Source organism: Melozone crissalis, unplaced genomic scaffold (assembly GCF_028551555.1).
Source record: "Melozone crissalis strain CALT ecotype California unplaced genomic scaffold, PUWL_Pcris_2 ptg000045l_1, whole genome shotgun sequence".
In the NCBI taxonomy this organism is placed as follows: domain Eukaryota; kingdom Metazoa; phylum Chordata; class Aves; order Passeriformes; family Passerellidae; genus Melozone; species Melozone crissalis.
Genome location: NW_026535823.1, coordinates 11,345,062 through 11,371,396, shown reverse-complemented (window position 1 = coordinate 11,371,396; position 26,335 = coordinate 11,345,062). Strand labels below are relative to the sequence as shown.

Here is a 26,335-nt window from a genome sequence, read left to right as displayed (position 1 = left end):
AACATTGCAGAATAACTGAATAAAGTCTCTGACACTGTAGTAGCTTCTGGAAAATCCAATAATATAATTTGTGTCCTGCATTTGGCTGAAGGAGGAAGAAATATTTTGAAGTCAATTTAATGCATGTGCCAGGTGCTTGGATTAGCAGCTCTGAAGGATGAAGTCCAAAGCACAGAGCAGCATTGCTGTCCCATATATTCTGTCTCATTCTGAAGGTTATGCTTTCTTTAGAGACAAGAGTGTAATTTAATCTCCATGCTCATTCAGCTCCTGGCTCCAAGCCCACAAAATCAGAGAGAGAATATTTCACCAATTGCAGGGGGCTGCAGTGTCATCCTTCTGTCACTTGACCTGGTCCTGTGAGCCATTTCTCTGGTGAATAATTCTGAGGGAGATGTTCTAGGACTGAACAATTTTACTTCTTTTTCAAGACCAGGAAAGCAAAGAAGTGCTGTGTCTAGACATGGATATGTATCCACTAGAAAGACCCCCAAGACATTTCTCACTTGTAACAATACTGAAAACCTACCTTTGTCTTGCGTTCTCTTAAGCTTTGTCTGAAATGTTTCCTTTTTTCTTTCTCAGATAATGCTTCCCTTTCAACATGTTTGCTTTCTTAATGCAGGAGACAGTTCTGCATCTTTGAAAAAATTTGAGTTGTCTAGTGCCCTTTGTCAGGTCAGAGCACTATGTGCAGGACTGTCTCCAAAAAAAGCTAAGTGTTGTTAAAAAAATCAAACCTTAATGTCTCTAATCAGACACAGAGGAATAACATTGTTCTGGCTTTGTTTTAGATTTTGCCAATATTTCATCAGGATTATTTAAATAATTTATTTTTCTAATTTAAATGAAGTGAAAAATGCAGCACATGAGCAAGACTAGAAATATCTCTGTTAAGTATTAAATAAGGGGGAGAAGAAATCCAGCTTATTGAAGAATGCGGTGATTTACAAAAGAAAAACTAAAATGCGGAGGTTTTTTTTTTCTTGGTCCTGAGCACCATCAAGTTCTTTACTGATTGGAATAATTAATGGTTGTAATATTTTCCTAAGGACAACGGGAGGAAACCACATTGTGGCTGTGACACAAATAATTGCTTTCCTACATTTACTTACTTTCTGCAGTAATAAATACACATAAGGCTCAGCTTAAGAATTTCACAATATACTTAAATTTCTGATCAAGCTGATTTGAATTAAATCCACCATGCTAACCTTTTTCAATAGAACTTTACAATATACTATAAAACTGTTGTTTAAACAATCCTCCCCATAATTACCACCAATAAATGATACCTTTTTATTGCCATTAGAACACTCTTAGTAACTGGTTTCCAGAGATTGCTGCAGTAACTTGTACATAACTTTATGCTATGTTGTAAGTAGTTCTATGGTTTTCTTTTTAGAATTCTGAAACTGGAGAGGTTTAAGAAAACATGCAAAATGCTGAGGATACATGTAAGTGAAATATTTAATGTCCATCATTCATAAAAGTTACATTGTTTACATAGGGTTCATTAGTATATAATAAAAATGTCATCTTAATGAAAGATTTTCTGGCAAGTCTTTTATATGTTAATTTGTTTAACATATGCTTTGGCTATACAGCTAAATAGGAATATATTTTAAAAAAATCTTTCTGCAAATAGTTGCTTAACAGTTACAAAACCTCATTACTAAGAATTGGTTATTGTTACACTTGCTTGTTGCTTGCAAAAATCATCTGTGTTTTGGACAGGGAGTCTTAGGACCAACTTTATGTAGCAAACGTGCTCATTGCATAGTGACCATGTAAACAGCTCAGGGACCCACAAATTATATCCTTATATTCTAAAGTCACTGTGTAAAGTACACACTGTAGTGCTCGTGTTTTCTTATCTTGATGAAGAATTTGGGGATTGTTTTATTGTAGATGTTGATGGGAATTTCTTTTTAAAACAAGTCAGTTTTATACAAGTTAAAAAATTAACACCAAAGGAAATAATTTTACACTGTGCAATAGTATTGCTACCTCATTCTTTTTGATTTTAGATATTTATATATATATATATATAGCATATTGGAACTGCACTGTACTGCTTCCTTTCAAAAGAAAAGTTTAAATTAGTTGAAACAATTAGCTATGTGTTTACATAAAGTTAACTATGTTTGCATCAAATAAAATGTTTATTAATGAAAGGTATTATACAAGAAACATCAAAGAGAAATTCATCATACAGAAATGTACACTATATGTGACAGATGGAAAAGTGCATGCAGAGTTGTCTCATTTTAAAAAAATTAATTCTGAAACAATAGTACTAAAGTTACGGGTTTTGATTCCTATGATCTCAGATGAGTGGAAAGTTCTCTTTGAATTTACAAAAATCCATTTAACAGATATGACTAGTACACATTAGCAAGCAAGTGGAATGAATGCACTCAGATTTATTTTACAACTACTTGTGCTTGACAAATGTGATTTTTTTTTAAGAAAAAGAAAAGGTTTCTTCGAATATGGGCTGGGTAGATTGCTGCCAGGTTGCTCTGGTTTTATACATAGGTTCTCTAAATTTGTTTTTGATACCACACAATTTGTTGAAGCCTTCAGTTCTGTTAATTAGACACCATAAAATAACGTATGTTTTGTTAACATTCAGGAAATGACATCAAGTCTTTTGTTTTTATTTTTTGGCTCAATAGATTTTTAAATGTATGATTATCATAACCTAATATTGTCTTTGTCTTCACTGCAGTGGATTTCCGATCAAACTTTTCCCCTTCTTTTAATACTTTAGGGAATTTTCAAACGTCGGGATGTTTGGCTGTAATGCCCCATGATTTGTTCTCCCTGAAAGAAATCATAGTGACAATTTATTAAACTACAGAGCAACCTGGCTTTTCGGGGTCTGCAATTCTATTTTGTGCTCAATATACCTAGCATTAAATCTTGATTCATTTCATCATACTATTTAGGTTATATTTGTCATGCAATTACTTTAGCTCCTAGTTTTCTGGCTCTTTTAGAGGGCTAAGACAGGGTTTCAGTATCAAATCAGTGGGGCATTACTTTGCATGTTCAAAAAGGGAGGTTAAAAGGCTAAAATCTAAATTGCACCAGCAGTAGCATATACATTGAATATGAAGAAATTGAAAACCTAAGAAGGAACTGTACTTTAAAATATTTAAAAGGCCGTGTTTCTGTGTTTAATACCAATTGTTCATAGGTACCGTAAATGCAAAGAGACACACAGGTACATGTAGACCTTAAATTTAAAAAAAATAAACAAAACAAAAAACCCCAACCAAAGAAAACCCCCCAAAAAACTGATGGGAAATAAAACTCCTTAGATTCAAAATGGTTTATTCACACAAATTTAATAGGATATATCACAATTGTTTGGTCCATAAATATTTAGGGGAAATAGTTTCTATACAATGCATTTATCAATAAACAAAGAAACATGGACAATTTTGCTAGACCACTTACTGTACTATAAACACGAAGCTCAATATATAAGATTATTGGATTTATCAACTATATCTGAAAGAGTGCACAACTGCTTTCTATGACATGTTTGTCCCCTCTAACAGGATACACCATAAAAAGAGTTTCAGAAATAAGAGGTAAAACAGTACAAAACTAGTGAGGTGTCAAAAGGGCTTAAAACAGTTAATTTAACAAACAACACATATATCCTGATTTTTCACAAACTTACTCCCAAGGTATATCATAAGGCACATAGTAGAACTGAGTTTTAATTAGTCTACTTAATAAAGTAGATCTCTAGTACCATATATTGTTCTGTCAAAGAACAAAATTTATAAGTATCAATATTTTTACCTGTAAAAGTGTATTAATAAAGATCTCAGCCTTACCAAGGTCTTTTGGTCTGGTTAGTGGTAAATGCCCATAAGGTAATAGAAATAGGAAAAGTCAAGATTCAATATCCGTAGAAGATGATAACCATACTTGCTAAATATATAATGGCAAACACACCTTTCTTCTATTACAGTGTTAACATCTCTTCCGTCATCTTTTTTAAAAATAAGCTACTTTTCTGTGCTAATTTTCTAAAAACCCTGAGCAAAAATTACAATAATGCACTTTAATGTGGGCAGTGAACTGTCAATATGTAACCACACATTTATACAGCCAAAAAGGACACCTTTAAAATATATTAAATAGCCACTTTGACCACCAAAAAGAGATTTGATGGTGTCTAAAAAGTGGGGTATATGTGCAAAGTTATTCTTAACAATCCACTAAAAGCAAGACATAGATCTTGACTGGTTTTTGTTCTTTTTTGTTTCTGAGACTGTCCACAATCTAATTGGTATTGAACTACAATAAAAGGATACAAATGAACATTCACCACTGCCCAGACCATTCAGACTTTTAGCTTAAATAAAACTAAAAAAAGAAAGATCACTATTGTAAACTAAGAAATGTATTCAGATCAGCATCCACAAGGCTTCTGAGTTTATCGGCTTTGAAGTTATTCACTGCCAATTCCTGGTTTTGTGTGATTTTTGCTAACATTTTTTTCTTTTATACAAAGTTTAAAAAGTTAAAGTATATGTTAGAGATATTAATGAACTAAAGATTTTAAGTTCCTGTGTTAAACAAAGTGTCTGATACAATCTCAGGAAACATCTAAAGAAAATTCAAAATAGTAATGAATAAATTGTACTGAAATATTTTTTCCTTAAACATCTTAATAAATTATATTTTGCTTATTTCCATTTCCCTGAAAAAAAAAAAAAGTGGGATTTGTCAAAAGTTCATTTGAATAGTACACATGCATTGAATAGTACCCCTTTTTGAAAATTATTTTTGTGCTCCCTAAAGTAATTGGGCAACCTCTGGTTTGCTTTGGAGGGACGGTATCGAAGCCATGTAGCCAACTGCAATTTTTATCTTTTTTAATTCCAAAAATGCAGAGCTGCTTGACAGACAAAAATTAAAACCCCTCCCTAGGCAACATTTTGGATCAGTAGGACTCTCCACTTGCATTGTTACTCTGCTATTGTTACTTTAATGACATTCTTATAGGAGTGAGCTCGCTCTGGAGAGTTTTTTCCAGATCTTGCCTCCTTAATGTGGGGCACAAATTTGGAGACCAGCGGCCTGGTCCTGTCATCCTCACCCACATGTGCTCTCATCACTGGGTCTCTCTCCAAGTCCTCCATCAGGCATGGCTTTCAGTGGTGGCCAAGGACGTCCCAGCTGGGTGCAGAACTGGCAGAGGAGCGTTTAGCTATCCCAGTGAGACTCCCCAGTGCTCGGGGAGAAGCAGGCTTGCGACTACTGCATTAGGAAAGAGCACTGGTACTTCCAGTCTGACTGTTTTCATGATTACTCTAATTCATTTTGTATTTATTTTTCAGCATTTAAAAAAAAATAGTACAAAATTTTTGGATGCATTATGAAAATAAAATTGAATTTGGGGGTCTTAAATGCTGTAAGTGAACATACAATCCTGAAGCAGCCTTCTTTTGGCTATAATTAAAATGGTTTTTATCTGGTTATCAGGGAGGAATAGAATCTTCTTTTTGTGGGGGGGAACAATCAATTTTTTTCAAGGTTCTGGAAATAAGTAACATACAATTTTAAGAGGCACTTATTAGAATGATTCATCACCTTGTCTTCAGTCATGTGATAAATTTAAAGAATTTGAGTACAATTTACCAACAATAAATGTTCGTATATTATAGCAACATATTACTTCAAACTCATTTGCCAGGTGGCTGCAGATGCTACACATCAAGCTGTTTATTTTCCCAAATATTTTGTGGGTTTGTTTGCTTTTTAAAAAGGCTTGAAAATAATAATAATTATAATAATAATTATAATAATAATAATAATAATGAAGAGTAAGAATTTAAAAAAAAAAAGGAACTGTTAGAAAAGGTTCGTTAAGGTAGTTTGTGAGGGGCTCCCGGATTCGTGGCTGTCCAAGTTAGAGGTCACTGATGTCACTACAGTGATAGTGGGATTGGTCAGGTCTGTTAAAGTGGTCGCAGTGCCGGGTGGAGTGAGTGCGCCGCTGTCTGCTGAGGGCGGTGCCGGGAGCGAGGTGCCGTCAGCTTTATCGACACCCCCATTCTCCTGCCGCAAAAGGTTCCTTCTGAATTTGGCTCTTGCGTTTTGAAACCAAACCTGCAAACCAATCCCAATGGATTTCTTTACCGATGCTTGTTTTGCTTTGCTTTGCTTATTTTTGTCTTTGTTTTTGCTTTTTAAATTCATTTTTGATGTTTGATTTTGTGTGGCACATCACCTAAGTCATTCTATAGCTTTTCTTGCTACTGGTGGTACTGACTCTCTGTGTACAGGCCCAGTGCTACAGGTGCTTACAACCCTCAGAGAGCAGCCTCGAGAAAAATCTGCTTGCTCACTTACCCAAAGAGAGCAACTCTCTTGATGGCCACATAGTGTTTCTTGAGTTGGGTAGCTTTGAGGTCAGGCCACACAAAGATTGAAGCAAAGAGTGAGTGAGCAGATTTTTGCCAAGGCTGAAAGCCTGCCTCGATTATTTGAAAAGGCTGAAGAGGAAGGAGGGGTAATTACACCATCCCTGTCTTACAGATTGTTGATATGGGTCATCTAGTCTTTCTGTTCTGTAAGGTTCACTGGCAGTTTGAGGTGACATGTAACACGGACAGGAATTGCCGCTAATAGATTCTCCTTCTACCTCACTCACTGCCCTTCTTTGGCACTCTGCATGTAATACACACCTCGTTTAAACTTCACTGAGCTATCACAAACCATATAGGGATTTTTAACATCATTTGCTAGGCTGTCCTTCACAGGGACTTTTGACTATGCAGGCCCTTAAGGAAAACAGTCGTCTAACAAGCATTGGGAGGGGGAGCCAGCTGGTCCTGGAGGATCATATTAGTCAAAGCTTACTTCAAACACATCAGGGATCTGCTTACTGAGGGGCCACATTAACTCCTTCAGGGGAGCCCAAAGGCTTCACCCATAAAATCAGTAGATTTGCCACCTCTATCCTTAGTGCAGTCACTACAGAGAGACAACCGTCCCCGGGAGATCTACTGGGTGGGTGAACTCTGAAGACATTCTCTTCATGGTGAGGATGCAGCTAATCACAAACCACAGTTTGATGTTTGGCTGCCTCGGGGCAATAAGGAACACACATTTGGCACTTCTGCCACGTAACACCATACCCCTCTGCACACCCACTAGGGACACACCCAGCAAAAGTATTTCTATGTACATTGCTATAGTTACACATAAGGGAAAGGCTATTGACTAGCAGGGGAAAATTCTGTCAAGCCTGTCACGTGGCTTCTTACCTGCAGAACTCTCTTGGTCAGGCCTGTTTTCTGGGCAAGCTGCTTGAGGTCCTTGGCATCTGGGTTGTGGTTGATAGCAAAGTAGGACTTCATGGTACGAAGCTGGTGGTGTTTGAAGGAGGTACGCATGCGCTTTGTTTTCTGGGATGGGGGATAAGGCTGCTGGTCTCTGTCCAGGTGATCTGCCTCATTCTCATTACAACCTGTCAAATAAACACAGTGGAACAAGGAGTTAGTGCCATGCATCATGTAGGATAAATAAATCAAGGCAAAAATCTTGAGTAACAGGAGGGAGGGAGGGAGGGAGGGAAGGAAGGAAGGAAGGAAGGAAGGAAGGAAGGAAGGAAGGAAGGAAGGAAGGAAGGAAGGAAGGAAGGAAGGAAGGAAGGAAGGAAGGAAGGAAGGAAGGAAGGAAGGAAGGAAGGAAGGAAGATAGTAGAAGGATAAGTACAGATGTGATAATTGATGAGACCAAAAAAGATCCAGAATATTGTCATTTCCTATCCTTATGCTATGTCCCCAAGGCCTGTACCTACTGAGGGAAGACTTTGAAAGTTCTGCCTCCTTTGGCATTTATTTCAAACAAGTCTTTTCCCTGTGGTGATTGTTTTGCTTTGGGCGATCAAAGAGTCATTTGAAATCTCATTCAGATTTTGAAATCTTACTCATTGAAACATTCTTAGCTTGAGAGAAGAGTTAAGGTCAAACCAGCATTTTGAATGTTCCTGAGCCTTTCCCCCAAATCACAAGCACCTATAAAAAGAGATGTACAGCAGAGAAGTTTGTTATGACAATTCATCATAAAAGCTGAGGTTTTTGCTGATAAAATGAATGCTTTTGGACTCTGCCTGGGAGTCTATATGAACTGCTTGAAGCCCTTCATCTGCAAAACATATCCAGGAAGCAGTTGCATCAAGATTTGATCCAGACCCCCAATCCCAATCAGCAGTAGGTCTTAGTTAGTACTGGTTTAGGACATTTCTACAAGCAAGCAGCTAGGAGCTCAAAACTTGAAGAGTTTCTCTTCTTTCTCTGATTCAGTATTTTCGAAGTGTCTATGAAAGATAAGCTTGTTTCAGATTACACATTTTTGGATGTGAATTGTACACAAGGGTTGCAGCTCTTAGGGGATGGTAGCATTATTACTTCATATTGGAGAAAGAAATTATTGCATTAGCAAAAAGAAAAGTAAGAAGTGTATCTGTGCTTTTCTTTTCAGCTTAAACAAAAGGGTTAGTAATATCTAGGATCTCATTTTATAAAGATAGTTCGGTCACACAGGAGAAAATTAATGGTGTCATCCTAGCAGGGAATATTAATTAAAGAAGAGCTAATTAAAAATGCTTCAGAATGTCTGTAAATTAGACAGTTTCATTAGTTGCTCATTTTGATTTTTGAACTGCCTTCCAATAGTTATTGGATTATTTACAAGGCCTAGCTGATCCCCATTCCTAATTGAGAGAAAGAGAGAGAGGAGAGAAAGACGGAAGGCACACAATACAGAGAGACTGATGTCAGCATTGCTGAAAACAGAGGCAAAGCAACTTGAAACCACAAAAAAATAAAAAGCTTCTTGAAGGTGTTTTCTCTTTTAAGACAAGTCAACATGAACAGATGCTGGTAAGACAACACTTTGACAGAAAATCAGGTGAATATTTAATTATAGCTAGCTTTGCTCCTAGTCTTGGTAAGAAGTATATCTGTACTTTCAAACAAAGTAAGCTGACACTTCTGAAAAGACCAGGAGTTGAAAGTTGCCTTAAAAACAATTTCAGACCAGATTTGGATTGTATTTACTACTTGTTTTCACAAGCAATCACACTGCCTTCAGTCAAACTGCGTGGGCTGTAACTTATGAGCTGACATAAATCAGAGTACCAGAATTCAGTCCTCAGGTTTTACTTCAGAGTTGCAAACTGCTTGTTTGTGTTGTTTTTCTTGGGCCACTCAGGCTTATAGCAGCAACACAAACTTCCTCAGGCTCCTCTGTCCTGCTTACTGCCTTTGTTTCTGTACTCTACTCTTTTTTTCTTCTTTTTGTTTTTGCTGGTGGTCTACTTTATTTTGGTTTTTATTTTCAAGAGAAAATGAGAAGAGGGCTCCAAGTATCTTCAGACAATCCTGGTTTATACCATGATTACAGCTCACTGTCTTTTATACAGTGTTGTGTGGTTTGGCCACATCCTAGAGCAGAGTCTTAAACTATCTCCTGGAGAACTAAGGGAAAGCACAAAGTTAGGCAAGACACTGCTCATTTCTTTGCAGCAGGATTGGAGGGTTGTTTAATTTCTGCTTTCAAAAGAGCTAGAACAGTTTGATTCTTATTGCCAAGAATTCTTCAAGTGAACTCTTCATAGTTTTTCACACACACATACATAATGAAATGAAGTAAATAGCTCTTCGAGGAACAGATGTGTAAAATATTTTCCTAAGGAAATCTTCTTCACCATCTTATTTCCATATCCTCTAAGCTCTAAGTAAACACAGTTTCCCTTAAACTATATATTAATTATATGATATAAGATGTTATATAGAGAACGCCTTGAATGTTTTAAGTACTTTTGAATAGTTTCTTCCATTTTTCATATTAATTCTAGACAGCTTGCAAGTATGAGTGATTTCTACCTCATAACATTTTGAGTTATTTATTGTTGTGTTTCCACTTTACAACCAAGGGGCTGTGAAAAAGAAATTAAACTAGCAAACAAAATACAGAATAGAAAAGCTGTTGTAGATTCTGCAGCAGAGTCTGATTTTCCATTCTGGACCAGGGCTCAGCTCCCCCGTAACATAATGTGCACACAAATCTAAGCCAGGGCCTGCTGGATGGCTGTGAACACACCCATGCTCATGCTCAGCTGGGTGAAGCTGTTGGCTCCATCGGAGTTTCGCTTTTAAAGCTCGGGGTGGTTTTCTATAATGGCTTGGCACACGGTACGGGCACCGCGGCTGGGGCTGTTTGGGAAGGAGCTGGGCTCACGGGGAGGTCACGGCCGCGGTGCCCCCGCCCCGAGTGCCCGGCTGAGGAGCTGCGGGCGCGGCGGTGTCCGGCTCGCTGCGCTCTGGGCGCGGTGCGGGGCAGGGCTGTGCCCGTGGCTGTCCCATCCCCGCGGGGACAGGGCGGCACACCGCCACACGGCCCGGACACCGCCGGGGGCTGCGGGGCCCGCTGCTCCCTCGGAAGGCGGCAGCCGCGCATCCGACATTGAGATTCTGCGGACTGCTCGCCCTTTGTAAATGATTACGTGCAAGAGCAGTTACTGAGTCACAGGGCAGAGAAAGAAAAACGTGTTTAGGGAAGTGGCTGCCAATTAGTTCGAGACTTTTTTTTCTCTCAAGAAGCCGTTTCATCTACTGCAACTCATTTCGTAGCTGTTCCAGATTCGCTTTCCTCCCCCCTGGATTTGGGGCGCAGGGGGTCAATGGGCTGGAGCCGTTTGCACCGGATGCACGGTTTGGCTGCAAACTTTCTCGAGACCATGTGTCAACCCTGGACATAGCTAGATAACGCTTATAAAAAAGAATAAAATCACGGCCCCAACAAAAGGGATTTCTCAGCCATCTAGCCTGAGTCCAAAGCATCAGAGCGTTTGTTGATTTGTTTTGGTTTGTTCTTTTTTCTCTCCGTTGCCCGGAGGATTCTGTGAGTTCTCAATGCAATGAGCTGTGTTTTCATAATGGGTGGTGCTTTTTAATTTGATTTGGAGTCAGTGGTACATCTTATATGGCCCGTTGTTGTAAAGAAGGAGAGTTTTAAGACCAGCACACAAAGATTATGTCAGCATTCGCAAATAATGTCTCTCTCGAGTCCTGATCTGAAGTTTAAGGGGAGCTTTATCATATCCACAACTCTTCATTTTACCATAACTTCTGGTTCTAATTTTAACGCTAAATTGTCCCTAGGATTATTTCCCTTTAGGAATCTGGGGAATCGGGTGATGCTGCGTGGACCAGGGATAGAGACCAGAGCAGGGAGCGGGCACACGGGAAATCCACCATTGGAAGCTGGGGCTGAACGAATCCTGGCTGCGCTACAGGTTCCCTTTTCTTTAGCAGCTTTCAGGATTGATTGGAAGCCGCTCCGTAGCCAGGGATTCCAATGTCATCTTCAATTAACAAGGAACAATTAGCGCAGTGATTACCCTGGCTCCAAGGTCTACGCATCAGAGGAGATGAAATCGCCTTGCACAGCTCCCTGGTTCCCAGCTAAAGGCCGCTTCACGAGCGGCCCCAGAGGAGGTGCCGGGGGAGGGGTGGGGAGGGCAGCGGGGCCGTGGAAGATTCCTTATGGATCTCAGTGGCAGCGGGTTGAACCCGGCGCAGGAGAGGGAGCTCCGGGCCGAGAGCTGTGCGCTGTTACCGACCCGCGATTGTCGGAAGGGGAGGCCCTGACCCCTCTCCCGGCTCCCCGGTGGGGCCCGCGGTCCGCAGCCCTGGGCCCGGAGCCCCGGCTCCCTGCCCCGGCCGGGACGGCTCCGTGGGGAAGCGCACCTTGCATCACTCCTGCTTCCCACGGCTTTCTTTCCTCCGTGACCGTCCGTGGGAAGCTTAAGGTTCCCTAAACGATTTTGGAGTCAGAAGTTTGCCAATTCGTATTACCCTTCCTGCTTTCGTCCTTCATCTAATGAAACTCTGCCTCAACTGCTTGGTCATACCTGACACTCCTGTACCTCTGGCCACTAGCACTGTTTATACACGGTTTGGGTATTCAAGTGACTGGAATTATAGAGGATATTTAATACAGGGCAACACTTGTTCCTTTCCTACTGTTGAGAGAACAGAAATCATTCTCCTTAATTACATTTGTTAGGGTTTAGTTACAGGAAACAACATTTATTCGTTGACCTCTTGTACAGTTTGATCATTTATGTGTCAGTAAAACAGAATTATTCAGCCTGAAGAATTAATGACTATAAATTCAATATATAAATTGAGTTATATGCATACTACATTGGTATTGTAGGAACCATATACTATAACTTTTATTCTATTTTTTTTATTCATTTGGTTACTCTTAATTTGAGGTTTAAGTGGTGAATTTTTTTTAGCTAATCAAATATAAATAATGATAACTACATCTCTGAGATTCCAGCAGAGAAAGCTATGTGGTTTTGGGGTTGGAGGTTTTGGTTTTGTGGGTTTTTTTTTTCTTTTTTCCTCTTTTTTTTTTTTTTTTTTTTTTTTTTTTTTTTTGTCTTTACCCTGGGAAGTGGCTAAATTTGGGTGTTTGACATTAATAGGCAAAGACAGCCTTTGAGGAGGGCGGCTGTTAGCTTTCCTGCAAATGCTCCAACCCTCAGAGGGCTGTTTGTTTGATTTTCCAATGGTTAAGCAAGATTTGGCCTGGCTGAGTTATTCACGCACTGCCTGGCTGAGGGGAAGCCCGAGAACGCTCTGTTCGCGGTAGCGGGAGGCAGACTCGGCGTGTGTTTCCCACCTGAGTTGTAGCTGACGATGTCCACTCCCAAGGCAGGGCTCTTTCGTTTCCTGGGCCTCCCCTTCTGGACCGTGCCAGTGCCGTTGAAGTAAGGCAGGGCCAGCCCTCCGCTCTTGGCAGCCAGCTCGGTGTAGCTCAGCTGAGGGGGGTATTCTCCTTGCAAAAGGGACTCGAAGTGGGCCCTGCAGTAAACCAGGTTGTCCTTCATGCCAAAGTGATCGCCCGTGGTCAGAGTCTTGTTGCAGGTGGTGCAGGTGAAGCAGCTCAGGTGATAAACCGATTCCCTGGCTCTCATGACCATTTCAGAGGCTGAGATCCCAAGGTGGCAGCGGGCACATCTCTGCACGGAGAACCTTCTGAAGGAAAAAGAAAAGTGGGCATCAACTAGAACGGCGAAGGCAGAGCTTGCCCCGGTGCCTCCCGCCTTCCCTCCCGGCCACGTGAGGGAGCCTGTCCCCGACAGGGTCGCGCCCCCCGGCCCCAGGACGGCCCGTGACACCGGCTGCGGCCCCCGGCCCGCCTGGTGTCGGGACAGCCTCAGGGAACCGGCCCTGATGTCCCAGGGGAGCGGCTCGCCCTCCCCGCCGAGCTGACCCGTTCTCCCGGGACTTTGGCGAAGGCTCCGCCGCTGCCCGTGCGCTCGGGGCCGGGCGGGCCGAGCTGGGGGAATCGGGCCCCGCTCTCCTGGCGCTCCTGGCAAGACGAGGGGAGCGCGGGGCGCTGGCCAGCGGGACAGCTGCAACACACGGAGCAGCGGGGCCCGCTCCCCGGGCCCGGCCGCGGGGCTGGGCGGGGCGGCGGGCTCCGGCCCTCAGGAAAACCTGCCGGCTGCGCCCAGAGGGGAATTTCGGTCGGGTCTGTACGGAGGGAAACCGCCGAGCAGCGGGAGAGCCTTCGCCTGTTTGTGCACCGCCACACATGTTCAGTCAGCGCGTCCCCTGACGGCCCGTTCAGTTCGGAAACGTGCGAGGCTTTTCTGAGGGGACTAAGGAATCGCTGACTGCGAAAAGCTACCTTTGAAAGCCCGTGTGGAGAAAAGAGCGTTTCTGTTCATAGTGCCTTTTGAGGGGATGTGTTTTGAACCCATGAGGACTGATTGCTGTACCTGTAGTAATCCTCCTTGCAGTAAATACTGCCGTCCTTGGCAAAGCAGGTGAGTTCTGACTCCAAAGCCAGTTTACATTCACAGCACTTAAGACACCTGAGGTGCCATTGTTTGTCAACAGCCAGCAGGTAATATCTGTCTGAGATCTTCCCTCCACAACCAGCACACAAAGCAGGCTTCTCGGGGCTCATGGGGGGCATGTTCTGCAAAACAACCACACCACAAGGGATGAGACAGGGAGAGAAAGACAGGCAGGCAGGCCGGGCTGGGGACGGGTCCTGCGCAGGGCCCGGGGCTCGTACAAAGGCTCGGCTCTCTGGGACCAAACTCCTGGCTCGCGGCGGGAAGTTTAAGGGGGAACCGGGACCATCCCCGCTAGTAAAGTGTTTACCGTGATTCACGGTAAACCTCTCCTTACGATCTCGTGTCATTTCAATACGTGAAAGCAGCGGATTAGGCCGCAGTAGGAAAAGCAGAGTCCATTCTTTTCTGAGGTTCTGAACTTAAAGTCTGAGGCTTCCCCGTTTTTTTAGCGTTGTTATCTTAACGAACTTCACAGGAACAGCGTTTTAAAGTAGAAAAATACCGGTTTGCTGTTCCTAAAGTTTATGGCAGAGGGTTCAGGCTTGCACTCATTCTCTGGCAAATTTTCACCCGTATTTAAACGAGCCCCAACCGCGTCTCTAAAGAAAGATAGGCCTTTTAAAACAGGAGTAAGATAAAGGAGACAGGTGGATAATGTAAAGAGCAGCGAGTATGAACGCTCACCAGCCCGGTCAGGGACGTGGGCAGAGCGGTGGCACGGGCTGGTTTCAGCTCAAACCAGTATCTTTTTCTCAGTAAACTTCTGCGAGTTCCCATTGATCTGCTCCCCACGAGGAGTGCCGCTCGGGACAAAGGGAGATGGAGGGACGGCGGAGACAAAAGCTCGGCCGTGAAACTTGGGGCAGCTTTTGCTGATAAAGTTACAGGGGGGAAAAAAATCCCAAACATCTTGTTCTAAAGTCTTAACTGTTTTAAGGTGGCAACTCTGCATTCATTTTTCAACCTGAAGTTGTGTTCCTCGCTCCCTTTCCTTTTTAGCAATGGAAAGGTGAGTTAAATTTACATTGCAAATCCTCATGTAACAAAACGTGAGTTTATTTAAGAGAGGGGGTAAAGGACCCTAAGTCCCAAAATCTTAATGCAGTTTTCCAGGCCGTAACTTTGTGTGCAAAGTCTTGTGCGCGATCGGCGGAAGCCCTACAAGTTGGAGAAAGGGAGATCTCGCTTTGCACAAAGCGCGGCGTGACACTCGATTTCTCCGCCATCCCTTAGTACATATCCGAAAACTTTGGTCCTTTGACTAAGTAAAGAGGGGATGTTACTTTCCATGCAAAGTAGGCGGCCGGCAAAACACTCAGAGAGAGCGGTGCCTCTGTATCAATCACACACTTCAGACCAAAGACAGTTACGAAAGTAAGTAGTCGCGGTTTGAGGTTTAGTTTAGGAGGTGCCAGAAGCGCAGAATAAAAATAAGGCACACCTCGGGAGCTCCGGCTGCAGCCCTGCTCGCAGGGGCAGAGCGGCCGCAGGCAGCCGCGGGGCCAAAAGGCTGCTCCGCCGCAAGGGCTGAAACCCCGTCCCTGCCACGGTTTGGAACAGATTCCCCGCTAATCCAGAGAGCACACGCAGCGACATGGGTTAGACAAATGTACAACCGAGCCCGGCCAGCACAGCACCCAGCGTACGGGTGGGTTTACAGGGAGCGTCGGAAGGGGTTCCACAAGCAAGGGGTGGCAGGGAAGGGACAGAGGGAAGCAGCGTCTTTCTCTTCCCCAAAGTCAGGGTCTGTCCCGATGCGGGTCCATGCTTGCAGGGATTCCCTCGCAAAGAACGCCAGCTCCATTCTTACCGTATCTCGGCCGTTCATCTGTCCCCCTTTGGCCAGGCGGGACTCGGTCTTGGATCGCCTCTCCATCTCTTCCATGATTCCTTGGATGTGGCCTCCGGAGATCCCGTGGAAAAGCATGGCTGGGGGACGGAAAGGACAAGAATTTTCTTCTGCTCTGCACCCCACTATTTCCATATACAGACCCCAGAGTCTTTAGATCATCCAAAATGTTTACACCGAGGCGCACAGCGCAGGGAGGGAGGTTGCAAATAGGAGCTTCTCTTTGCGCAAGCACTGAGGGCTTCCTGAAGATGTGCAGAAAATAAACAAGGGGGAGAAAATGTAATAATAATTAGTTTAAAAAATAAAATAATAAAAGCTAGCTAAAGGATCTGTTACTGTTCTGGAGAGCTGGGAATTTCTGACTGGAGAGACTTGGACCTGGGGCAGTAGAATCAGCCGGGAAAGGATATAGTTTTGAATACAAAGAAAGCAAAAAGAAGTGCTATTTTCAGCAGTCCCTGGTTGCTTTAAAGTTCCCAGTGCCTGTAGGTTGGATTTGGGACTGCTGCTTTCCGGAGCTCTGTCCAATTTGTTAAGAGACTAAAGCCAGCCCATTTTTGATAATTTAGTAGGAGGAGTTCTCTCCCTTGAGCTGCCACTGATTTTTATTCAGACAACAAAGACCTGTCATACTCCTCTCAACCCCTAGTGATGGGCAAGCAGTGACAAACATTACGGTCGGGGCTGTGGGTGGGGTGGGATTTATTACCTCCCCCAAACACGGAGTCCCGGGAGTTGGCGGCGACGGCGCCTGGCGAGGGGCAGGGTGGCCCGCTCTCCCCCCGGGGCCCCGCTCCCCCGGGCCGCGCCGCGGGAACCTCCGTTCGGCGGCCGCTCGGGCTGGCCCCGCCGCGCCTGGCCCCGCCGCGGGAGCGGGAGAAGGGAGAGGAGCGCCGGTGCCGGGCAGCCGAGCCGGGCCGGAGCGGCGGGAGCGGGGGAAGGGAGAGGAGCGCCGGTGCCGGGCAGCCGAGCCGGGCCGGAGCGGCCGCAGCGCTCTCCGCGCCCCGGGCACGCCGAGGGTGTTGAGGTTGGGGGGAGCCGCGGAGGCAGGGGCGGCCCGGGCAGTTCGGGCGCTTCCCGGGGCGCTGCCCGCCCTGCTGCCCAGCGGTGCCCCCGCCCGTACCCGCAGCAGGATGCGGCTCCTCCGCGGGGCCGGTCCCGGCCGGGCGGGGATGCCCTAGCAGGACCTTCTCCCCTCGCCCGCTCCCCGGCCGCGGGCTGCGAGCGATCATTGTGTGCAGGGGACCTGGCGATGCATTCCTTCCAGGCTAATCTCTCTGCCTGCTATCCCTCCCCGCCGTTTCCCGTTTTCCTACTTACTTTTCACACCACTGTTCCTTGCCTTTCCCTGAAACAGCTGCTGGCTGTTTCCTGACACCTCGATCCCTACTGAAGGATCTTCCTGGCGGCAGTCCTGCGCTCCCTGGGGAACACTCCTCACCAAAACCTAGCGCGACTAGTGAAAGAAGTACCCCAGCCCCCACTTCCTTTCCAAAGCATCCCAGAGACATCCTCAGGGGCTCCTCGAGTCACCTCTTCCATGTAACCCTAGATTCAGGCAGCAAGTTTCCTCCCCTCTCTTTCCCCCTAAGTAGCTAAAATTAATGTTATTTGCAGATTGAATGTTGTTACATTCCTCCGAGTGCCAGAATACAGCTCATAAAACACAATTTCACACAAAGATGAAGTCAATCAAGTGAAATAAGCCAGGATTTTTTTCTCTGTTGGCACACTAGACCCTGGACAGCAGGGCTGCTATTTACTGTAAGTAATGTAATTAGCCCTTTTGGATGGGAATCAATGTGTTGTATATATGTGCGTGTTTTAATAAGAGAGTAATAGCCATAAAACCAACGAGTCTCAAAAAGGGCTGAGGGAATCTCCCTTAAAAAGGGCAGATCCCTCCAGAAGCCATAGTCTTCTGCAGAGCACTCCCGGACTGGAAGAAAAAAAAATATCTGTGTGTGGGGAAGGAGGAGGAAAAGATAGGCTTTCCTTGGAGAAAACAAGTCAATTAGCACAATAAGACATCACGAAAAATAAACAAGGTGATTCAATCCGGGATACGGGAGCTATTCGCTCGGGATCCCCAGTCCTCCTCCTCCCTCCCGCGACGCCCCGGCTGCCCGGGGGGACGGGCGGAGGTGCCTCCCTGTGTCCCCGCCGGGCACCGGCAGCGCGGCCGCTCCCCCGCGGGGCTGCGGGGCCCCGGCCAGCGCTGTTGCGGGGCCGGCGGCTTTGTTGAGCGGCCCGGGAGGAGGGAAGGGAAGCGAAGGGAAGGGAAGGGAGGGACGGCGGCGCTGCGGGCGGGGGCGAACCCCTGAGCGGGAGGGTTCGCCCCGCTCGCCCTGCGCCCGGCAGGTACCGCCGGCCTGCGCCCGCCTGGCGCGGGGAATGGCAGCGATGGCTGTCGACAGAGGTCAAAACATCTCCCTTAGAGACGAGTTTGTTTCTAATCGTTGCGATATAGTCTTTGCGCTCTAGAAGCACGTTCAAGGTTTGTTCTGGGTGTTTTCCCCTTCGAAGGAATATTTTCTGTATTCTCCTCCAGTTATGTTGTCGGGGTAACTCACCCTGCCCCTGTTTCACGTTGCATGCGCTCTCCTGGAAATGGTCTGCATTTCCCGTGGCGTTCGGGTTGCCAAAGATACCTCGGCGTGTGCCAGGCAGGACCCTCGCCGACCCCCGCCCGCCCGGGCCGGCCCCTCAGAGCCCTCTCGGAAGCGCCGCCGCCGTCGCGCTGTGACCGTGTCCCTGCCGGGCTGAGGACCGCCAAACTCATCGTGCCCGCCGGGAGCGGGGAGGGGTCTGGGGCAAGCCCCCGGCTGCCGCTGGGCCCGGTCCCATCGGAAGCTAAAGCGGGGATCCTGTGCCCCCCGAGCAGGTTGTGCCCCCCGAGCAGGTTGTGCCCCCGCCTCGGGTGCCTCGGGCGCCTCGAGTGCGGGCACCGCTGCCCTCTCCCCCCACTTATCTCGCGTTTGCTGTCTCGGGCTCACCGAAACGCTCTGCAGGTGCGGCGTCAAAGCATCCAAGGCAGAGACACGGAAAATATTGCTTGCTAAATTCCCGTCTCTACCTTAGCTCGACGGCGCCGTTAGGAGTAATTGGGCAGACTCATAACAAAGCTCAGAAATGACTGAGCCTCCTCCGGTTAGACACACTTAATTAATTAGAGGGTCCTTTCTTTCTGCTCCATCAGGTACGGTTAAGGATACGCTACTAGCTACTGCTGCTCCAGTAAAGGAGGCCAGGGGTTTCCAAGGCGTTTTCTGATTAACATCCTAATGCTGGCAGACCACTTCTTACCTAAAGGGACACTAAAAGTTTGTTGCTAGCATCAAACGTGACTTCTCCGTTTCCAAAAGGCCTGTAGGAGATCAAGGTAAATCTATTTCAATGTTCCTGAGATCTCATTCCTCGCTGTGAACTGGAGCTCCGCTGCTCTAAGGCAGGCTGGTAGCGAGAGGTTGCCATTATAGCACGCGGGATTCCGCACAGTTTTGCTGGTTTGCTTGGGGGGTGGGGGAGAGAAAAGCTCACAAAGAACACGACAGGGAACCTAAAATCCAAATCTACGAGCCTGCCCCTCATGAATCCATCGGCATTAGCACTTTGCCTGTAAACGACAGTTTCTCATCTCAGGGCGCTTTTATCTCCTTTTGCCGTAGCATTCGAGAAAGAATTTCTGATGTGCAACATTCAGAATACTTTAGTAACGCGACAGGCGCTCTCGGTCTTTTCCTTTCTGTAAGGCTCTACCCGAACTCCCCGAGCTAACGGGGAGCTGATGGGGAGGATGGGGGATACATCCGTGGAGGTTTCCACAGGTACAGCGTTTGCCTGCCCACGCAGAGCTGGAGAGCTCCCGGATATCCCTGCCCGCAGCTCCGCGGGCGCTGCCGGAGCCCCTTCCAGCTCTGCAATTATCGTGTGCCCCGGGAAGGTTTCAGCGTGCGGTCCCTGCCATCCGCTCTGCCGCCGAGCCCGAGCTCTTCCTGGCCACGGGCTACGGGCTAAAGCCCATCGCAGCGTGAACCGTCTCGTGTTTAGTTCGGAGGATTTAGGACAAGGTCTATATGCAAATTAATAATTGACCAACAATAATTAGGAGAAGGGGGAGGGTGTTCAGGCGGGGGGTGGGGGTGGGGAGGAGGAGGAGGTGTTCTTTGAGGAGAAGCGGTTTGGATTTCGCCTGCCGCATTTGAGGCCGTGGCGTGTCCGGCTGCGGGCGCGGGCACTGCCCGGGCCAGCCGCCCCCCGCCCCGCAGGGCACCAGAGCTTCACACCCTCTCCGTCAGCACCTGAACTTTTCAAGACACTTCCAGTTTAATCATTTCCAGAAATTTAAAGCGCGTAGTAATAACAGCAACAGGATTACGATCCTGTTGCCTGCAAGTCGGGTGGTTAAAGCCAGGTCTATTTTTAAATCCTAACGCTATTTTCTGCTCTACGAGCTTGTGGTGGAGTGCAGCGCTATTAATGATCAGTCTCATCTGTTTGTAAAGTCCGCGGGCACTGCAACCAATCTAGACACAAAGAAGGGAAATTTGAATAGAATTACATCTCTTGGCGGTGGCACCAAATGTAGCTAATATAGTTTTCAGTATTCAAATAGGTTGCGGTTTATTTTGTCTCAATTTTTAAAATTATTTTTTATTTTAAAATACATTATTTAAAATTCCACTTCGGAGTCAGATACAACGTATTTTACCATCACCATCTTTCTCCTCCCATGAGTCCTCTCGCGTGTTCCGTAAAGCAACTTTCGGATCGCTGTGCTAGGGACGTGTTAAAGCCGGGGCACGGCAGCCAGACTCAGGCACCAGCCCCTCTCCTCCCTGCCGGGCTGCCCGGGGCTGGCGCTGCCAGGGACACAAGCGCAGGGTGGCTTTAACCGTAACCGGCATCGGATTAAAACTCCCCAAACCTCCAATGTGCTTGTAGCGCCCGGTAATCTGAAAACATGTCAATTAAGACACGTATTCATCTGCTTAGGGAGATGATATTTTAAATAAGAAACAACTAGGTGCTTTGCACAGTAATCCCAAACACATGTCTTCCACAGCCAAGCGCTGTGACTGACCACAAACAAGTGATCACACAGCCAGAAGAAAGCAGGAGAGGCAGATTATTGTCTAACATGAAACTGCTCACCGCCCAGGACCTCAGCACTGTCAGCTCCATAGCTGTCTGGTATTAGCTGTAATTGTATTTGCACTCCGCTTGTAATTAAGCCATTGGAAATTATCATATTTTGCTGCTTTCGAAAAGGAATCCCTTACAGACTGGATTACAGACAGGTAAAAGAAGCCGTTCCATTTTAAAAGAAAAAAATAAAAGAAGCACAAAAGAAGGGGCATTTTTAAAAAAATTGAGCTGAAAGGCTCAGGCTTCCCAAGCTGAACTATTTTTCTAGATTAAAACATAGATGCATGAAATGTTATCTGCGAATACACCTGGGGAAAATACCGTTCTGTGTTGTTAAAAAAAAATCCCAACCAAACAAGCAACACAACGACGCCAAAGAAACACCCTGCAAATTACATCCGTGAGGTCCAAATAGCTGCATTGCTAGCAAAGACTCATGCAGGAGCTTACCTTGAGACCTTAGAAGCTTCTTCCAAAATTGTACCCTCCTTAATGAGTGATGAGGGATGGGTTTTGAATGGAGAAGAGACGCAATGATCTAGCCAGTAGATGGAGGTTGTTCCTTGCTCCTAGCAGAGGATCCCTATGTTAATTAAAATAAACAAGCTGCTTGGTGGAAAGATTTTTTTTCCTCCCTTCTCTCCCTCTCTCTTCCCGCCCTCTGCATAGCCTCTGATACAGAACTGACGTGAATTTCTAACCTCTGACCTTTCACCAATATGCACTGATACCTGTCTTTTATTTACTGTTTGTTTCGAAATATTTCCGAAAACAAAACAAATAAATAAAGAAGAAGACTGAATGAAAGCAAAAAAATAAATCCCACCTCTCGATTTTGGCTGGCTTGCTGGATTTTCTTGATTAGCTGTCTCAGCTCCTCAGTAATCAGGTGAGGTGTTAATGGGGAGCTGGTTGTAAATAAAACTAATAAAGCAAAGAACATATTAGGAAATTAAAAAAAGGCGAGGACTGAGAGCCTGTTAAAAATATTGTAGCGAGCTGAGCGTTTCCCCATCACGTCGTTTTTTTCGTTCTGTGCTTATTCACAGCTGAGCAGCAAAACCCGGGTTGTTGCCATCTCTCCACATTTTTTTTTCAAATCGCATTGAACCAACCATGGACTGCATCAACCCTTCCCACTTTCATAAAAAGCCTCTCAAATGGAGTCGCTAAACAGCAAACTTCAGCCTGATCTGATGTGATATGATATACGGATTCATGGAGCAACCTCGCTTTGCCAAACCCGATGAAACTGTGAGTTGTCATGCAATACTACGCAGTCAGACCTGGGATAATTGTAAAAGTGAACCCAATTTAACCCATTAGAATAAAATCAGATGCCAAGATGAATCGGAATCATTGCTTCTTAGGTGACAGTACTGATGACAATTGATCCACCGGCTCAAAACAATAGAAGAATATAGGGTCGGGAGTAATTTCTCGTACTTCCTCCCAGGGGGAAGCGGGGAGGCGGCGGGGAGGCAGGAGTCGGCTCCCGGCCGGGCTGCGGAGGGGCTGCGGCCGCGCCTCCCGCCGGCCCCGGCGGAGCGGCTGTCGCAGGAGGGAGCTCACTGCGAGGACCCTGGGGCCGGGGAGCTGTTTCTGCAGCAGCCACACGAGATGACTTCTTGCTTTGGCTTTGTTTGCCCGTTCCTCCTAACTCCTGCGACAGTTTCTGTCCTTCTCCCCTGAGCCATGTGACCCTCAGGTCTACGTGGCCAGCTTGATAATCTATCTGGAAAAAAAAAAAAAAAGGCAAGGGATGCTAATGATCTTCCTTGGAGTTTGCCAGCGGAGCCCCGGCGGAGAGCGGAGGAAGCGGGGCGGGCTCGGCTTCCCGCCGGGGTGCGCTCCGCCGGGTGGGGGTCCGTCCGTGCGCTCTGGGCACAGCGGCGGGTCCCGGTCTGCTCCGGCTCTGCCGGCGGGCCGGCGGCTCGGCAGCAGCCGGGGAACAGCGCGGTGGCACCGGGAGCATCTCTCCCCGCCCCGGCTCCGTCCCGGCCGGCGGGGGGAGGCCCCGCGCCCGCCCTCCCGCGGGCAGGGCTGGGGAGCGTGGGCAGCGTGGGCAGCCCGGGCGCCGCGGCGGGTCGTGCCCTGCTCCCCGTGAGGGCGGCCGGGCAGCAAAGGGCGCATCCCACGCAACAGCAGCGGCTCACCTGGAGAAACCGGCCAGGGACGTGGGTCAGGGGTGTGTGTGTGTTTGTGCGGGTACTTCTGGTAGAGAACCTAAATGCCTAGTATGTCTCTGCAGGAGGAGTGGATTTAGGGCAGGGACCATGAGTTTTCATCACGCAGGGCTTGCTGTGCCAGCTCTGGGGCCATTGCAAACCCGTCTTGTTCCCGTGGTTCGGATGGCGAGAGCTTTTAGAATAAGGTTTCGTTAAATCCGCTGGCGACCAGGAAGTTTAAAGGCATCCCGAGCAAAAGCGGGAGCAGCTCCGAGGCAGGGGTAGCTGAATCCGTCTGTCAGTGCGTGCCGGGAAGCGGCTGAGCGCGCAGGGAGAGAGCGGCCTTCATGGAACTTGCTGTCTTCCTAACCTCCCTGAGAGAGCAGCCGCCATCTGCGCCAAGGTACAACAATAAGAATTATTAGTATCATAATCACCACGGTTGTTGTCGCTACAACTTTGAGGAAGAAGCCCAACCCGGCTCCGGCTCCGGCCCGCTGGACGCCCCAGACTCTGCCCCGTTCCTCCTCTTACTCTCTAAATCGCCTAAAATATATATATTTCCCCCCCTCCCCAATTACCAGCGCTCTGATGGGAGCAGGAGGGAGAGGAATATGCAAGGCTCATAATAAGCCACCTGCTGCGTCGTGCCTAACTAATGTAATGCTTTATTTCATGACTACTGCCGCGGCAGCAGCACAGGCCCGTGCGTTACCAATTCCCCACGCGGCACGGACAGCCGGGACAGGACCCGGCACGCTGCGGGGCCGGTGCTCGCTCACAGACGCGGAGCGATGCTCGGATGCTGCGCAAGGAACGCGGAGCCGCGGGCCCGGGTCCCGCCCGCTGCTGCGGGGCGCGCAGCCCGCTCGGTCCCTTCAGAGCTGTCTGTCCCCGCAATGACCGACCCCTCTCTCCACCTATTTGCATGCCCACGCGAATCTATACAAACAGCAGTAATAGCCTCATACATTACATCAGTATTTAATGTATCAGTACCACTCCGAGTCATTTCAGATATTTGGACTCGGTTTGTTCAGTGTAGCTTCAACCTATTGACTTGCCAGACGAGATGTTCATGTGGACCCAGTTGCTAAAACCATGAAAACAGACTTTAACTCTAAACTGTGCTACTCTCCCATCTGACGGATGTTAACACACAAATGAAATCCATTTGGATGTTTTTTGTTACCAGAAGGCTGCGCTGACGTTCAAATGATCTAAATCTTAGCATCTGGAGGCCTGTACAAGCTTTTTTTTTTTTTTTTTTTTTTTCTGGAATAGGTTTCAAGACATTTCGTTCAACCCAAGCTGAGGAGGGATCAAAATGGGACACCAGGAAACTGACAATAGCTTCCCAACTAAATGAAACTGTTTCATTTGAAAGGACCAAAAAGAAAAAAAGAAATAAACCCCCCTATTTCCATTTACTTCAGCCCCTCCGGGTAACCCCAATCCCTCCCAGCCAAGGTCCATCATGGAGTTGCTGCGAGGCACCGGGATGTCCTGAAGGCCACCAGGGCCTGCGAATCTCCCCGCTGGCAGAGCGCTCCGCGGACCAGCTTCATCTCAGGAATACTTTTTGGGCTGGGGATTCATTTAGCGTTTTCTAGGCGCAGCAATTCATCGGCACTATGATAGAACATGTTGTGTGAGTGCCATTCAGCCTTAATGAAGATCTGTGGGAGAAGTCGTGCGAGACAATAAATACAGCGGTCCGGATGTCGGTGACTTTAGCAGGAAATAAAGGAGGGCTCCGTGTTAATGAAACAAAGATGTGGGAGCTCCTGGCAAGGGCCTCGAATGTACAGGAGTGCTCAGTACCTCCTGGGTGCTCATGAATATCTGTGGCGTGCTTTACACTTCGTAGTATGTTTGCAAACCGAATTCTTTTGTCTTTCTAAGGTTTTTACAAGCTTGGATGCCAAACAGACCGATGTTCAATCAAATACAAAGAATTTAAATTATTCAGGAACCCAGGCGATTCTGTGGAGCCTTTCTTTCTCCCATCCCCCACCTCAGTGCCGGGGATTTAATCCGGTAGCAAGCGTGTCAGGGAGCCGCTCCGGCCCTGCCCCAGGGCGGCGGGATCATCCCCCAGGGCCCGAGGGCCCGGAGACGCGCGGCGGAACCGCGCAGCCCGGCCCGGCCCGGCCCGGCGGCTTCCCCGCCTCGCCTCGGGCTGCTCCGCGGCCGGGCCCGCTCTGGGGCCCGGGCATGGCCGAGCTCGCTGTGCAGAGGCGTCGGAGCATCCTCCGGAGCACTCGAAGGGGATGGGCTTATCCCAAAGGGCGGATTTTCCCGGTGCGCGGCGGGAGCGCTCCGCCACCCCGGGCATCCGCCTGTGCCGGTGAGGAGCGACAGCCGGCCCCGGCCGTGGTCACAGCACACAGAACACACGCACAGAGCACACAGGACACACAGCACCGAGCACAGAAACACACACACACAGAGCACAGAACACACACCACAGAGCACACAGGACACACAGCACAGAGCACAGAAACACACACCACAGAGCACACTGAACACACAGCACAGAGCACAGAAACACACACCACAGAGCACACTGAACACACAGCACAGAGCACAGAAACACACACCACAGAGCACACTGAACACACAGCACAGAACACAGAAACACACACCACAGAGCACACTGAACACACAGCACAGAACACAGAAACACACACCACAGAGCACACAGGACACACAGCACAGAACACAGAAACACACACCACAGAGCACACAGGACACACAGCACAGAACACAGAAACACACACCACAGAGCACACTGAACACACAGCACAGAGCACAGAAACACACACCACAGAGCACACTGAACACACAGCACAGAACACAGAAACACACATCACAGCACACAGAGGACAGTCACACACATCACAGAGCACACGGAGCACTCACAGAGCACACAGCAATACACAGCAAACACCACACTCCACAGCACACAACACCCAGCACACAACACCCAGCACAACACACAACGCTGTCTGTCCCTGCTGCCCTCACCTCTCAACAGTCCAAACTCTTGGGCATCAACGCTTTTTGGCCATCATGTTGTTTACAAAAGTAATGTTAGATATACCTGTGGGATTTACCGATCGCATATGCTCCCTTTCTTAGTTTCTTTTAAAGGGAAAATAATTCTATTATGGGATTGTAGCCCGTTACTTGTAGCACAAACGAAAGTGAAAGGGATTCACTGATGCACTGTTGAAA

General features: G+C 47.2%; 1 protein-coding gene across 3 annotated transcripts; it reads right to left on the bottom strand.

Annotated features, from left to right (window-relative positions):
* Nucleotides 1–2,841: 2,841 nt before the first annotated feature.
* LHX9 (LIM homeobox 9) lies at nucleotides 2,842–21,838 on the bottom strand. 3 transcript variants are annotated; one of them, XM_054286095.1, is made up of 7 exons: nucleotides 21,754–21,838; nucleotides 21,378–21,510; nucleotides 15,738–15,856; nucleotides 13,844–14,046; nucleotides 12,739–13,094; nucleotides 7,302–7,504; nucleotides 2,842–6,141 (listed from the first exon to the last, which is right to left on the bottom strand). In XM_054286095.1, exons 3-7 carry the CDS (start codon nucleotides 15,852–15,854, stop codon nucleotides 5,884–5,886), a joined length of 1,137 nt encoding a protein of 378 aa, XP_054142070.1. In that variant the 5' UTR covers nucleotides 15,855–15,856; nucleotides 21,378–21,510; nucleotides 21,754–21,838; the 3' UTR covers nucleotides 2,842–5,883. The 3 variants fall into 3 exon arrangements, with proteins under 3 accessions (XP_054142070.1, XP_054142067.1, XP_054142069.1); XM_054286092.1 differs by having other exon boundaries at nucleotides 15,738–16,021; nucleotides 21,378–21,496; nucleotides 21,754–21,807; XM_054286094.1 differs by lacking the exons at nucleotides 21,378–21,510; nucleotides 21,754–21,838 and adding an exon at nucleotides 17,100–17,174 and having other exon boundaries at nucleotides 15,738–16,021.
* Between the last annotated feature and the right edge of the window lie 4,497 nt (nucleotides 21,839–26,335).

Coding starts and splice junctions, on each gene's coding strand:
- LHX9 (XM_054286092.1), bottom strand. CDS start 15,911: ATGGAAATAGTGGGGTGCAGAGCAGAAGAAAATTCTTGTCCTTTCCGT. Junction 7,505..12,738: donor CATCGTCAGCTACAACTCAG/GTGGGAAACACA, acceptor TTTATTTGACAG/GTTGTAATGAGAATGAGGCA. Junction 6,142..7,301: donor TGACCAAGAGAGTTCTGCAG/GTAAGAAGCCAC, acceptor ATTGGTTTGCAG/GTTTGGTTTCAAAACGCAAG.